The sequence below is a fragment of the Rhinatrema bivittatum genome, chromosome 19, assembly GCF_901001135.1.
Source record: "Rhinatrema bivittatum chromosome 19, aRhiBiv1.1, whole genome shotgun sequence".
Lineage (NCBI taxonomy): Eukaryota > Metazoa > Chordata > Amphibia > Gymnophiona > Rhinatrematidae > Rhinatrema > Rhinatrema bivittatum.
This window is the reverse complement of record NC_042633.1, coordinates 30,046,493-30,060,230: the sequence shown is the minus strand read 5'-3', so window position 1 is coordinate 30,060,230 and position 13,738 is coordinate 30,046,493. Positions and strand designations below refer to the sequence as shown.

The 13,738-nt window shown below is 43.8% G+C and overlaps 1 protein-coding gene across 1 annotated transcript in view; it reads left to right on the top strand.

Annotated features, from left to right (window-relative positions):
* Positions 1-3,311, top strand: part of LOC115080481 (gamma-aminobutyric acid type B receptor subunit 1-like) — a 40,311-nt gene extending 37,000 nt beyond the window's left edge. Inside the window, exon 6 of the mRNA XM_029584680.1 lies at positions 3,029-3,311. Coding sequence (XP_029440540.1) covers positions 3,029-3,054 — 26 coding nt within the window. The 3' untranslated portion in view covers positions 3,055-3,311. The remainder of the gene's footprint in view (positions 1-3,028) is intronic.
* Positions 3,312-13,738: the final 10,427 nt, after the last annotated feature.

Sequence of the window (13,738 nt, the reverse complement as noted above, 5' to 3'; positions counted from 1 at the left end):
CCAATATTTGTGGATCTCTGCTTGGACCATGTTTAGTTTTCTTCTTTTATGAAAATTAAATAAATAGAAAAAAAGTCACATAAGCTCACCACAGGATCATGAGAGCCCCAGAGGATCAGAAATAAGTACTGTAGGGTCACTGGGGATTTATATGCACAGACCTACCAAACCTCTACCAGAAACTCAAATGAATATTCCATTGTTATGGGGAGAGAATAGAGAAATAGTTAATGTGGGTTTGTAGCTCCCCCATGTGGGAGTCAAGAATGGTGTGTTCTCAGAGGATATAAACCTTCACCACCATCTTAGGCTGTGGAATCTTAAATTGACTTTTCTAGGGGCAGCTTAAGAAAACATTTTTGTGAAGAAAATGTTTTGAATTGTTTCCGAATGTTTTTTCCTGTGTTTTGAGCTGAAACCACTATGCTTTTGTGAAGTGAGACATTCATCTAAGATGGCCGCCATTCCTGACGCGGGGACATAACGAAAAAGTAAAGTGTGCAAAAGTAGCATGAGCAATGTCTTATTGCGTGTGCACAAGTGTCATCAGAGATCATCATTATTTGCTGACCAATCTAATGCAATAGTGAAAGAATCTATGTCAGCAAGTACACCACATTGATGACGTTTGCCTTGATGGGTGTGAAAAGCATTTATTTATGTATTTGTTTTTGACTTTTATATACCGACATTCCTGTAAGGACTACAAATCACATCGGTTTACAATGAACCATAACATCGCATTTGAGCATTACATGGAACAGAGTGAGAGACAGGTGAATACTGATATAACCGGGACTATGAACTTGCCCGTTGAGAAACATAACATTACTCTAAATAGAACATAAATAAATAAATAAATACTTCAAAAACGGAACATGATAAATACTTAATAAGCCCAAATAACATATTTCAAATCCAGGATATAAGAATCAATTCAAGTGGAAAGATGGTGAAGTAGAAGTTTCATAAGTTAACAAGGAGGAGTAAGGCGCGGCACAGACGGAGTGAGAGGAAGATGTGCCTGAGATATGCAAAGCCCTATTTCTTTGAAAAGGGAAATTTTCTCTTAAACCGAATTTTCATTTGTCAGAGAACTCAGAGAAGAGAGTGCTTGAGATTGGGACTGCAATGTATCGAGACTGAGATTTAAAGCAGTTAAGGCTGATCCTGGATGGGTTGGAGCCATTGGGTACTGTGCCATGAAGGCCTCATCACCACCATGTGTGTAGCTAGGTGAGAACCTGCTGCAGGTATAGGAATAACTTTGCCTGGAGTTAGTGACTGTGTCTGTGTATGAAGCTCATGTGGACTCTAGGGAGGGAATGAGTGATCTGCATGGACCATCTGAAAAGGTTAAAGCCTTGGGAAGGGCTGTGAGAGACCTGACTTTGGAAGATCAACGGGCTATAGATTGTGCCCTGAGTGCAGAATGACAATGTCAGGGTCAGCAAATATAGCACATGATTGTACCTGATCCATGTTTGTCCATTATTGATCCATGGGCAGCAGAAATAGAGAGATGTGAAGATGATGTTAATCTTTAGAGCAATAACATACAAGTATATATGCTGCAAGGCAAGAACAAGTGGTGGCTGAAGTAATCAGACCTATGAAGGAAGCATTCCCAGATGTGTTTTCTGGATGTCCGGTGGGGGAAACAATGGATTCAGGCTTTATGGTTACAGATGTGGATGACTAAGGTGGTGCCTATGATCGATCAGGACTATCCCACTTGGATGGGACAACTAAAACGTGGTTATGATCAGGGTATCCTGATAATGCAGTGGGTGTGTGATACCTGTAAAGATTATATTGACCCAATCCCAGTTGATAAAACTTGCCATGCTTATGGACAGCAGTATTTTCCAGGCTTATGTCATCCAGAGACGGCTGGACATGACATTGCTAAAATATTCTTGTATGTTCCTGGGGAAATTCCAGAAGCAGATGCTATGATGCAGTCTCATCATGCTCCTAGCTGTATCATAGACCAAATACTCTATGTCATGTCTTTGCAAACCTATCCACCTCCTTATTGGAAGTTATCTCCCACATAAGAAACCTCCTGTTGAGACCATCCTCCCTGAAGAATCTGTGTTAGAATAAAGTTGCTAATCTGTTCTACCAGATTTATTAACTTGGAAGGCAAGAAGCTGTTATGGGTTCAGACCATGCACACTGGTATCCTGCCCAAGGGCTCTGACCTGGGGGGGGGGGGGGGGGGGGCTAATCTCATAGAAACACACACAATTACTGGGATTATACCTGGGGGCTTGAACCCAGGAGCTAATTCCCACCGCAAAGAGCCACACACAATAAGAGGATAGAACAAATAAAATCAGATCATATAGAAGAAGTAATGGTAGATAATAACAATCACTACATAGATATAAAAAGCTTACATTTCCAAAGGATCAGCTGTACCATCATGTCCAGGGCTTGCTCTCTCCCCTCTCTTTCTCGCTGTCTCTCCTTATACACTACAAACGCTTGTGAAAGCAACGGCGTTCCCTCCCTCCGAGTTCTTATCAGATTTCAGACACAGCCTTGCGGCCTTCATGCTCTCTCTCAGGCTTTAGTATCAGTTAATTGCTAGTTTTCTCATCATAGACTTAGTGGAATGACTAAACAGACTTACCTGTTTGTAAACATTTCACAGTGCAAGACAGTAAACAGGAGTTCACTCAGAGCTTGGCCTGTGGCCTTCAATCTAGTCTGTGTCTGGGTGAAAACTCTGAATCCATACAGCCTAACCTCTCTCTCTCTCTCTCTCTCTCTCTCTATATATATATATCCTCAGCAAAAGTAACAAAAAATCACTCCAGCAGAAGCTGCCCATGCCAATTGGAGATCTGATAGAACTGTGTTTTTCCCCTCTGCACAATCTATTATTGAAGAGACAATTTTATTTTTCCCTTTGGACTTCTTGCTCTTTACCTACCTCTAAGGACTGGATTTCCTTGAAACCTTATCATGCTTGTCTTGTTTTTGTATAGCCTTGTTGTTTTTTTCTGTTTTCTTGTAGGTCCTTTTAGAGGAGACATGTTTTGATCAGACCAGATATCATCATTGGGTTAAGACTAGAGAGTTAGATTTGGACTGATTCATCTGAATTGAGAAGCCCTGAATAGTTAAATGGGTCAAAAAAGCTGCAGGTCACCATGATGCATTCTTCCATAATCCTAAATTTTTGATTTGTTCTTTTTACACTGTTATTTAGCTTGTTTAATTTTAGTTTTCGTCACTGATCACTAGAAACCTTACAGATCGCATGTTTAGACTGTGATTTCATTATGGGAATGTGATGATAGGAGCTCAATTATTATTGAGAAATTGTCTGTTAAGAAAACGAAACCCCTCTTTGCTATAAAAATGAATAAAATATTGGAAAAAATGATTTCAGTATAACAACTGTTCTGGATTATATTGTCTTATCATTAACATCATTTCTATTCCAGGTGTATGGAGAACCGGCTGCAACTACTGTAGTTTGATAAATGTGTTATTCTTTTCAGCTAGTGACAACTATAGAGTTTTAAAAGCATTGACTTTGAGTGTCCTGTGAAAGTACGTGGAGGTTGAAGAGAGCAGTTGGGTGTTTTCTAGTTCTAAGAAGTGGAACCATAAATAGAGGCTGGATGTCACTAATGAAGGAGAGGAAAATTTAGTGGTGCTGTTTGTAGGGGCACATCCCTGAAAAATGTTGACCTCAATATGTGTTGTTGACGAGGTACAATGATGGGTTATGGAGTGTATTAGGTGTTCATGGGAAAAGACATGTAGAGTTAGATAGGAGTATAAACTTTCTTTTGGAAGTTTGTTGTTGCTGGCCAGAGTAGGAAGTTTACTATGATTTAATGTTATTTGTTTGCAGATTCTTTTGGGTGGAATGCTTTCGGAGAGAGTCTTAAAGAATAATGCTGTGGTTTTCATCCAGTGCCGAACACTTTTTCTGTTCCCTATAGAATGGAATGGACTCAATGTCTGAATGTCTAAAGTTTGGGGTATGGTTATTGAGTTTGCAGTGTGCATGCATCCACCATCTAATTGGTTTTATTTCAGAAGCTATGCAAGAGTTCCACCTCAGAAGCTGTGCAAGGGCTTATTAATAATGGTGTACTGGTGGTTGAGAATTTTCTGGAACATTCCACCTGGGCCCGGTGGCAGGAGTGACAGAAGTGTTCCTCTGCTTCAGGCATCATTTGTTTGGTGTCCCACTTGGGGAGTGGATGACACAGAAGAGGAGATTTTGAGTTTTGCAGTTTGTACCAGGTCGATGCAAGCCAATGATGGTAATTCCTCACTGACAGGCTAATTTTAAAATGAGCGCGTATGATTTAAAGTACGCCTACCGCACGTAAGTATGCTCCTAATTTTAAGAGATTACTTGAGCAAACCTACTTCGTGTATCTCCCAGAGGACCTTGCCAGCTTTAATGCACATAGGTAAGTGGATTTTTCAAAAACTGCTCATGCGAGGGACATTCCCCATTTTTCTAATTAGTCCACCAGTTTGCCCAGTCGATCTCAAGGTCATCCAGACCCCTCTGGTTCTTCATTCTGCAGGGCCTCTCAGTTGACCCGGACCCCCTCACCCTGTCGTGTGAGCCCTCAAAATGTGAGATCTGCAGACTTGCTCCTCCATCAGGAGCAGCAGTAAAGTTACGCTGATAAGAAGCTGCCACGTGCTGCGGCCTACGGTTTTAAAATATGGAGCTAAGCGCGTAACAGTTGGCCCCGCCTTGGAGCACCCATGCCCCGCCCCCTTATCTTTTGTTGAGCACGCGCATACACACTCGTAAATCACAGCTTTTAAAATCCTCGTTCCTCACATGCAGCCCACATACACGCGTATGTGGCCATTTTATCATAAGCAACGCTTTTAAAATCGACCCCTGAGTATAAGAAAGGAGGTTTGCACAAATATTTGGCAAATCTCAATTGAAATGGAGTTTAATGTTTCAGATGTTTCCAGGCAAATGGTGGTGTGGGATTTCTTTATTTCAACTTGGTTTTTTCTCAAGGTGGCATAAAAAGCCTGTAAATCAGAGTGCCCATACCCCAGGTTAGAGCTTGGTGATTAAATAATAGAAATGGATTGTCCTTTTGCATTCCTTGTATGTCTGAACTTTGTGTATTGTGATATTTTGTGCGCATTGTATGGTAAAGTTGGGACTTTGTCCCAAAGTTAAAATCTGGGGCAGAATGTGGAGATCCTACCAGATCCCAAAAGGAATATTCCATTATTATGGGGAGAGAGCAGAGAAGTAATTAATATGCTTTGTAGCTCCCCCATGGAGGAATCTAGAATGGTTTGTTCTCAGAGGATATAAAGCCCTGCCACCATCTTAGGGTGTGGGATCTTAAGTTGACCTTTCCAGGGGCAGTAGGTCCATGGCTGTTCCCTGGGTTCTGTTTATTATTAAAGCCTATGGGGTCTGTAGGAGGGCCGCCTGGGTTCAGAGAGGAGACCTGAGAGCCTTTGCTCAGTTGGAGACCATGTTTTGGAACTCTCTTTGTCTCTTGATTTCCTTTCTTGGATCTTTTGTTTGCCACCCTAGTGGGCTCAGGGCATGTAAACTTAAAGGAATGGCGTTTCTCACCCAGAGAGCATGAGCTGACTGTGAGCAGTTCTGGTGAAGGAGAAGGCTGTAGGGCCTATCCTTAGGTTCACCACTTTCTATTGGCAGTGACAGGAAGAGAGGAGCAAACCAGGCACCTATCAGGTGTCATTCAAGTAGGATGTAGGAGAAGAAAAGAGAAGAGCTACAAGAGAGAGAGAGGAGAAATTGGGACTTTTCTGTATGGACTAGGACTATTTATTTATTTATAGCTTTTCTATAGTGACGTTCGTTTGCACATCACTTCGGTTTACAATGAAACGAGCAGCAAAACATAGAATCAGCATAAGATAAAAAGTGACTAGACTGACTATCCCCTATCAATTGGGAGGGAACTTATAAATTGCCCTAAAAATTGATTGGAAAGAAAGAGAAATTGGACTTATTAATTGGAATTTAAAAGACCTGACAATATAAACTACTTGAAAGGAAAAAGATCACACATTTATTCAAGAACTACATTTGTAACAACATGGTTTGAAAGCTGCAAAGAACTTTCATCAAGTTCACCGTTCATCAGTAAAAGTTATGTTGGAAACCACCCAATGCTTCTAGTGTGATTATTGCTGCTGTGATTGTTAGTGCTGTTTACAAATTAACATTAAATTGGGAATTGACTTGGAACAATGCACAGGGCCTAGAAGATGCATTCTTCCACCCGCTCAGGGAATCCTAGACACTCAGATGCATTGACAGCTTGGGAAGATTTAACATTTAGATCCTGTGTTTGAGGTGTGGTTCTGGAGCCTTTAGTGGGCACTATCAGCCCAGGAGTTATACATCTAAGGGGCATGATATGGTGTGAGCTACAATGGAGGTCACTCATGACTGCAGTAGGTGATGGAAGGCCTTAAAGAAGCGACAGTGGTTCACTAGAGCCTCAAAATATAGGTCACAGAAGTTTCTAAAAGCCATAGGGGATCACAGAGAGGAAAGGTGCATCCCCAAGAGGATTCACAGAGGTTGTCCAGACTTAATTACAGGGACCTGAAGTCATATGGTTCCAACGACATGGCATGGTGGAGTATGGCGAGAGGGAGGAAGCATATGTGAATGTGTGTGCATGTGCTTGTGTCTGTGAGCACGGCTCTGGGTGTATATGTGTGTGTGTGAGGTATTAGTATTTGTTGGTGTATCCAAGTGTGTGACTGTGGGGTATGGGTATGTGTGTGTGTCTATGAGTTTGGGAATGTACGACGGGGTGGGGAGGTCGGATACGGAGAGACGGGTGTGTTCTTTTTACACACCCGTGCACTCTCTCTCAGCTTGTAAAAGGGTTTGTCCCAAGAGATCAACAAAGGATGCCAGAAAGTGTGAGGCAAGGTTAAATGAACCAGATACTTGTGACTTGGCTTGGCCACTGTTGGAGACAGGATGCTGACCTTGGGCAAATCACTTTCCCCTTCGCTGCCTCAGGTACAAAACAGACTGTGAGCCTTTTGGGGGACAGGGAACTACTACAGTACCTGAATGTAATCCGCTCTGAAGTGAAGAGGCAGCCCATGTTATAATCCTAGGTTTCTGTGCTCTGTATTGTCATCCAGTGGGATCTTAATAACAGTTTAATGAAACTGCACTGTACAGAAAGGCCTTGCTCCAAGTTTTTGTAATGTTGTCTATTTCCACCCCCCCCCCCCCCCCCCCACTATCTAACAAGCGCAGGCTGCATCGGTCTGAGTTGGGCGGCTGGGTTGTTGGGAGTCTCTCTTGCCACAGAAGGAATAGGGTCCTTCTGGAAAGGTAAGTGGTGGGTGAGAGGGATCTTGGGTAGGCCCAGAGGGTTGGAGGTCAGTATCATTTTTATGGGGAAGGGGAGATCCCCCCCCTCTGCTAAATCAACCTCTACATTCTGGGATGGTTGGCGCTGGGGAGGGATTTTGGAGCAGCAGACCTGCTACAAAGTTCACATCTGATCTGAGGCACGAGTTAACGTTTTGGCTTTATTGCGCTCAGGGGCAATAGCAGGTAGAGATCAACATGCTGCGCTCTTTACCACGAGCCCACTGACCACCTCACTTGCATGTGAAGCTTCCTCGTTTACGGGCAGATGTTCATTTCAGCATGCACAGGTTAATGTATTGGAGTGCCCTCATAATGTGCCCCCGTTTCTGGTGGGTGCAAACGAGCCTTAACGTATTCTGGCCAGGTCTCTGAGTCACGTCAGTCTCTTCCTTTCTCTTTACAAGGTTCAAGTCATGTCCTTGTGCCGTGATAGTTTGTACGTATGTTACCCAAGGGAATGCATAGAGAGGCAAAAGGACAGATGAGAAATAGGAAACCCAGTTCCCAGATCCTAGGCCTGTTGAGTATATTCTCTGCTCGGTTTCTTTCTAGCCTGCTGGCAGGAGACAGCATCGCTTGCTGCTGTAACTGCACTTTCTCCCCATTTTCTCTGTCTGCTTTGGGAAATGTACATCTCTTCTATGTTTCTATGTTGTGCATATCTTTTCCAGTCTGTATCTCCTAACAGAAGGTGTAATATTTGCCCTGCTGGGAATTAGTGCTCTTTCGACATGGCAGGTTTGCTAGATAGGTGCCCAGAGCTTTGTTGGGTGTTCGACCTTAATGTGACTATTCTGTGCTGTGTAAAATCTCTTTCTCACCCCCACCCCCTTTAACACCTGCTAAGCATTGATGCACATCCCAGAATTTTGTTCCAGACTCCCCCCCCCCTCCAAAAAAAACAAACAAAAACCCTCAAATTTACTGATGAAACGTATACACAGGAAGTAGTAAAGAAATCAAAGACAGAAAAACAATTCATATAATAGCACAGGCAGCAATAATACAGGTACAGTTCCTTAAGCTGGATTCTCTTGGTATTCCAGAAAAGCTTCTGCCCTTTTCAACTTTATGGAATATTAGAAGAACCTTTGCTTATCCCCAAACTTGCTCACAGGTGTCAGGCTTGATCAGATAACTCCTCTCCCTAATGCCTAAGGTTTGGAGCTTGTGGGGTAAACCCTTCACGCAAAGCTCCACCAGCCTCTTCCCGGCTCATGGAGTCACTTGAATCCCTTTGAACCCACCCTGTAGGGGATGACCCCGTCACTCCGATGTTCACCCCCTCGCCAGAATGTTCATCATTCCCTTTAAGGGGGGAATAAGCCTAAGCACCTCAGTGCCGGAACGGTCCATTGTCTGCTCATGTTGAGGACATTTCTGTGGCCTCGTTCTGCTTGCAGAACTGGAGGAGAAGGGGTTTCGGTTGGGGTTCTCCCATGCTGTATTGTTTTGAGTTAATAATAGACCCCAGACTTTACTCCCATGAATGAGTCTACGAATACATTTTAAGAGCAGTTTTGCTGGAGGATTGAAACTGTCCAGTGGTTTCTTTATTGCATAGAACAAGCTTTTTCTTGTAGTCTGTTTATAATTGGCTTAAAGCTTCCATTTGTAATTAGTGGTAGGCCAGAGTCTGCATAGTCTCTGGTGTGCTCAACGTTTTGTTTATTTAAGCATAAATTTGAATTTCTGTTGTCGATTTTTTTTTTTTTGGCATTTTCTGAAAAACCATAAGTTTTGTCTTTTTCACGGTCTGCCTCTGTTTCTATCCTTCTCTTTCTGTCGGCTGTTGGTCTGTGTGTGTGTCTTTCTGTCTCTCTGTATATGTGTGTACGCCTCTCTCTTTCTCTATTGGAGTCAACGTCTCTTTGTGTGCTCTTTTTAATGGAACAAATCAACTAACATTTCTCTTTCTCTCTCTCTCTCTCTCTCTCCCCCAAAGTGAAGCGCTTGGATCCCTCCCGTAAGTTTATGACTCACATTCTCATTCTTGACTTGCGCTCGTAGCAATGCTGAATGAAACGGAGAAGGTTTTCCCTGTAAATGCGTGTGGGGACTGGAGATACTCGGGGTCAGGCCTGCTGCTGCAATGGGCAGAGGACCAATTGAGGCAATGTTCAATGCCAGGTGTGGTGCGGGAGCCATGGTAAGGAGACACGTATAGCAGTCAGCACCAGGTGTGAGGGAAGAGCAGGGAGTGGAGGGGACTGAGGCTGCCGTCAGTATCAGGTGCACTAAAATTCTTTATAGGCCAACACAGAAAATTCACTCTAGGCGGAGCCCCTGATTCCCTTTGGCAGATCTTTCATGATTCTGCGGCAAAAACTGGTGAATTCTGCGGCAACTATGTGGCAAATTTGTATACATTCACAATTTAAATAATGTCTGTCGTCTTTTTACTTTATAAAAAGAAAGTCGTGTTGTGACATTTCTGTATCCTTGTAACTTTTTTGGTTCTTTAGAGCTAAGGAGATGTTAGTGATTGGGGCAGGGGAAGAAGGAGAGGAAGGGATCTGGGAACAGGAAGAGAGAACATCTCCGAGAGAGAAAGGGGAACTTGGAGGAGGAAAATGAAGATGGAAGCTCAGGCATGAGGGTTAGAGGAGAGACGAGGGAGGATGGGGGATTCAGGCTGAATTAGGGAAGGGAAGATCAGGAATGGGGGTAGTGGGAAGAAAGGGACTATTGGGGATGGGGCTGGAGAAGGAAGGGAGTCACAGTCCCTGCAATCATACTCCCATCCCCCAATCCTCTCATTCCACTGGTACCCACAGGGATCTCATTCACACTCCGTCCTTCCCAATCCCCTTACTTTACCTTCTTCACTTCCCTCCCACTGTCCCCTCATTCTCCCTTGCCTGATCCCCTTTCTCGCCCTGGCTCACTCATCCTCCTTTTCTCCCTGTCCCCTCACTCACCATCCTTTGCTTCCCGCTCTCCTACGATGCTCTTATTCACCCTCCAATGCATCCTGACCCCCCATGATCTTCTCATTCACCCTCTTTATCCAGAAATAGGAGGACAATGGCCGTATCCTCCACTGCCGGCTCTGAGTCATGTTTTGAACCACATGGTGCTGCAAACAAGGCTGCCGTCCTCTTCTCTATTTCTGGATAAAGAGTGAGTGAGGGGATGGGGGAGACAGAAGGGAAGCAATGCGCCGTCCCACTTCCACCAATATGTTTCTCTTGGGGGTGGGAGGGGGCCAGAAAAGGAACAATGTGCTGCTCCACTACCACCAAAGCATTTTTCTTCGCCCTTCAGTCTCCTTGTGATGGTTGTCATCTGTGAGTTGCCCCAGGATTAAGAGGTCTAGCATCAGATTGTTGACGGTAGGAAGTCTTCCGCCTATGCTAGCCACCTTCCCTTCCGAGTTGAGATCTCCAGTGCTGGTGGCCAGCAAGGCATGAGAATCGGGGAAAGCTCCCAGTGCAGACAAAGAAACAAGAAGCCTGGAATGGAGTGAAGGGCTGGCTGGAGGAGAAGTCCATAAACTGTTATTAACCAGGTAGACACGGGGAAAGCCAGCACTTATCTCTGGGTGTTAGCAGCATGGGGTCTATCTACTGTTGACATTTTCTATTTTGTTGCAAATGAATGCACATTCCTGATTAATAATGCAGAAGAAATAAACCTTTCCGGTGGCAAGGAACTTGTAGAACTAGGGGTCATAATATGAAGCTCCAAGGAGCTAGACTTAGGAGCAACTTCAGGAAATATTTTTCATGGAAAGGGTGGTGGATGCATGGAATGCCCTCACACAAGAGGTGGTGAAGACAAGAACAGTCATGGAATTCAAGAAGTGAGTGGGATAAGCACAGAGGGTCCCTAGTGGCTGGAGGATGGAAATGAAGAGCCAAGTTAACCTGTGGCAACATTTGGTGACACATTTCTTCACGGAGATAGCCTGAACAGAGTGGGCAGTTACAAACAGCCAGAGGAACATTCAAGGGATCCATTTGGGCATACCTTACGGTTAACATGTGGTTTAGCTATCTGGCTGTTACATTCAACAAAGTTTGATGAAGTTTCACGTATGACAGCAGTAGGGCAGGAGCAGTCCATTCTTGTTTTTTCAGCTAGCGTAGGCCCTCTGTGCACTGCAACAAAAAAATTAATAAACAAAGTTGAGAGAGGGAGGTCTGGCCATCGCCTGCTTTTACAGCTAGGATGGCATCTCATTACCATTAGACTAACCTGCACAAAGCAGCAAATACAACCCTTAAAACTTTATTAGGTAGATTAGATGGACTATTTTGGTCTTTATCTGCCATCATGTATTTGGAAGTCAATATTCAAAGCCATTTATCTGGCTAACTCACACGTTATCCAGCTAAATGGTAACTTTTTTGAAAATGTGGCCACTTATCCAGCTAACTTATATTTGGATGAGTCCATTATCTGGCTACAATTTAGCTGGATAAATAAGAAGCATTCCGGGGTTACCCTAAGTTACCCGGCTAACTTAGCTGATTTTCAAGTATAACCAGCTAAGGCCTAGGGGCACTAAGCATGATGTTTTTTTGTTGGAGGGTTCCCATTATCATGGTAGAAAGGGGGTGTCACCACAATAGTGGGCCCTCCCCCGAAAAAAAATTGCATCAGTATGGCACGTTGTATTGTCTTGCAGCAAAACAACGTGGCTAGTGGCCCTGTAGGGGGTGCGATGGTGGCCCCAACCTCAAGGGACCGCCATCACCTTAAAGGCCCAACCACAGAAAACATGCCCCAAAATAGAAGTTGAGCGAGGATCATGGCTGACCCTGGCTCAACTCAGGGCTGCCACTAAAGGCAGCTCCGACTTCCAAGAGTAAAAAAAGAAAAAAAAATGCATGCATGGTGACAGTCCTCCCCACCCCCATCCTCAATAAAAATAAATAAATAAATAGTCTCCCTCACCCCCCTTTCCAAAGTCCTCATGCCTGACACTACCCCCTTTCCCAATAGTTAACCAAACTCATTGGGGTATAGTTCTCCCACCTTCCCCAAATATTTGGAAAATACATTGGTAGTTAGTGGGGGGGCCCCCCCATCCCCCCTTCTGCACCCTCAAACCTCCAAAAATTGAAGACAATCCCACGATGGAGCCCCAGGTGCCATGTTTCAAAATGGTGCCAATCTGGCCTTGCCCCTGTCACATGATAGGGGCAAGGTCTGAAGACTGGACCTAGGCCACGGGGATTTACCCTATCAGAAGCAGTGCTGGAAGCATAAGTTGCCCACTGTTTACGTTTCCAGTTGGAGTGCCGAGAGTGGGTAAGGTATGATTTAGGGATGGTTGGGGAGTAGCCTAGGACTTAAACTACGGGTGAGTGGGTGAGCATGGGGGAGTGCGATTTGATTTTTTTATTTTAAAATTGGGAAAGGGGTTTGGGGGTTTGCAACATGATAAACAACTTTTGAAGGGTTTGGAGGGAGGTTGATGCATGGCTGGACAGGGTCTTATCTCTAATTTGGAGAGGGGGAGAGAGAATCAAGCCACAGCCTCATTTACATATTTCTTTTTTAAATTTTACATACTGCTACTTAACCGGATATCTTTGAAGATATCCGGTTAAGTAGCTAGTTATCTGGTTACACAAGGCCAGGTGGATAACTTAAAAAAATCTAACCGACTATATTGAAACTTGTAACAAGATAACTTTAGACTAGTATATTCAGTGGGTCAAGTTATCCAGCTAACTTTAGCAGGATATCTTGTCTGATCACTGGCTTACTGAATATAGACCTCTATGTTGCTATGTTGCCTCCAGTCCTAGGAAAGGATTTAACTCCTCTTCCCTTGGATCTCGGTACTCCTTTTTTCTTGAGTTCATTCACACTGTGTGGAAACATCAAACTGTTCTCTGAAACTGTATCCCTTCCATTAGAACACCAACTGCAAAATGTAAAATGAAAGAGACCTAGGTGTCATAGTGGATAACACACTGAAATCATCGGTTCAATGTGCGGCAGTCAAAAAAGCAAACAGAATGCTGGGAATTATTAGGGAATGGTGAATAAAACGGAAAATGTCATAATGCCTCTGTATCGCTCCATGGTGAGACCGCACCTTGAATATTGTATATATTTCTGGTTGCCGCATCTCAAAAAAGATATATAATTACGATGGAGAAGGTACAGAGAAGGGCTACCAAAATGATAAAGGGAATGGAACAGCTCCACTATGAGGAAAGACTAAAGAAGTTAGGACTTTTCAGCTTGGAGAAGAGACGGCTGAGGGGGGATATGATAGAGGTGTTTAAGGTCATGAGAGGTCTAGAACGGGTAGATGTGAATCGGTTATTTACTCTTTCGGATAATAGAAAGACTAGGGGGCACTCCATGAAG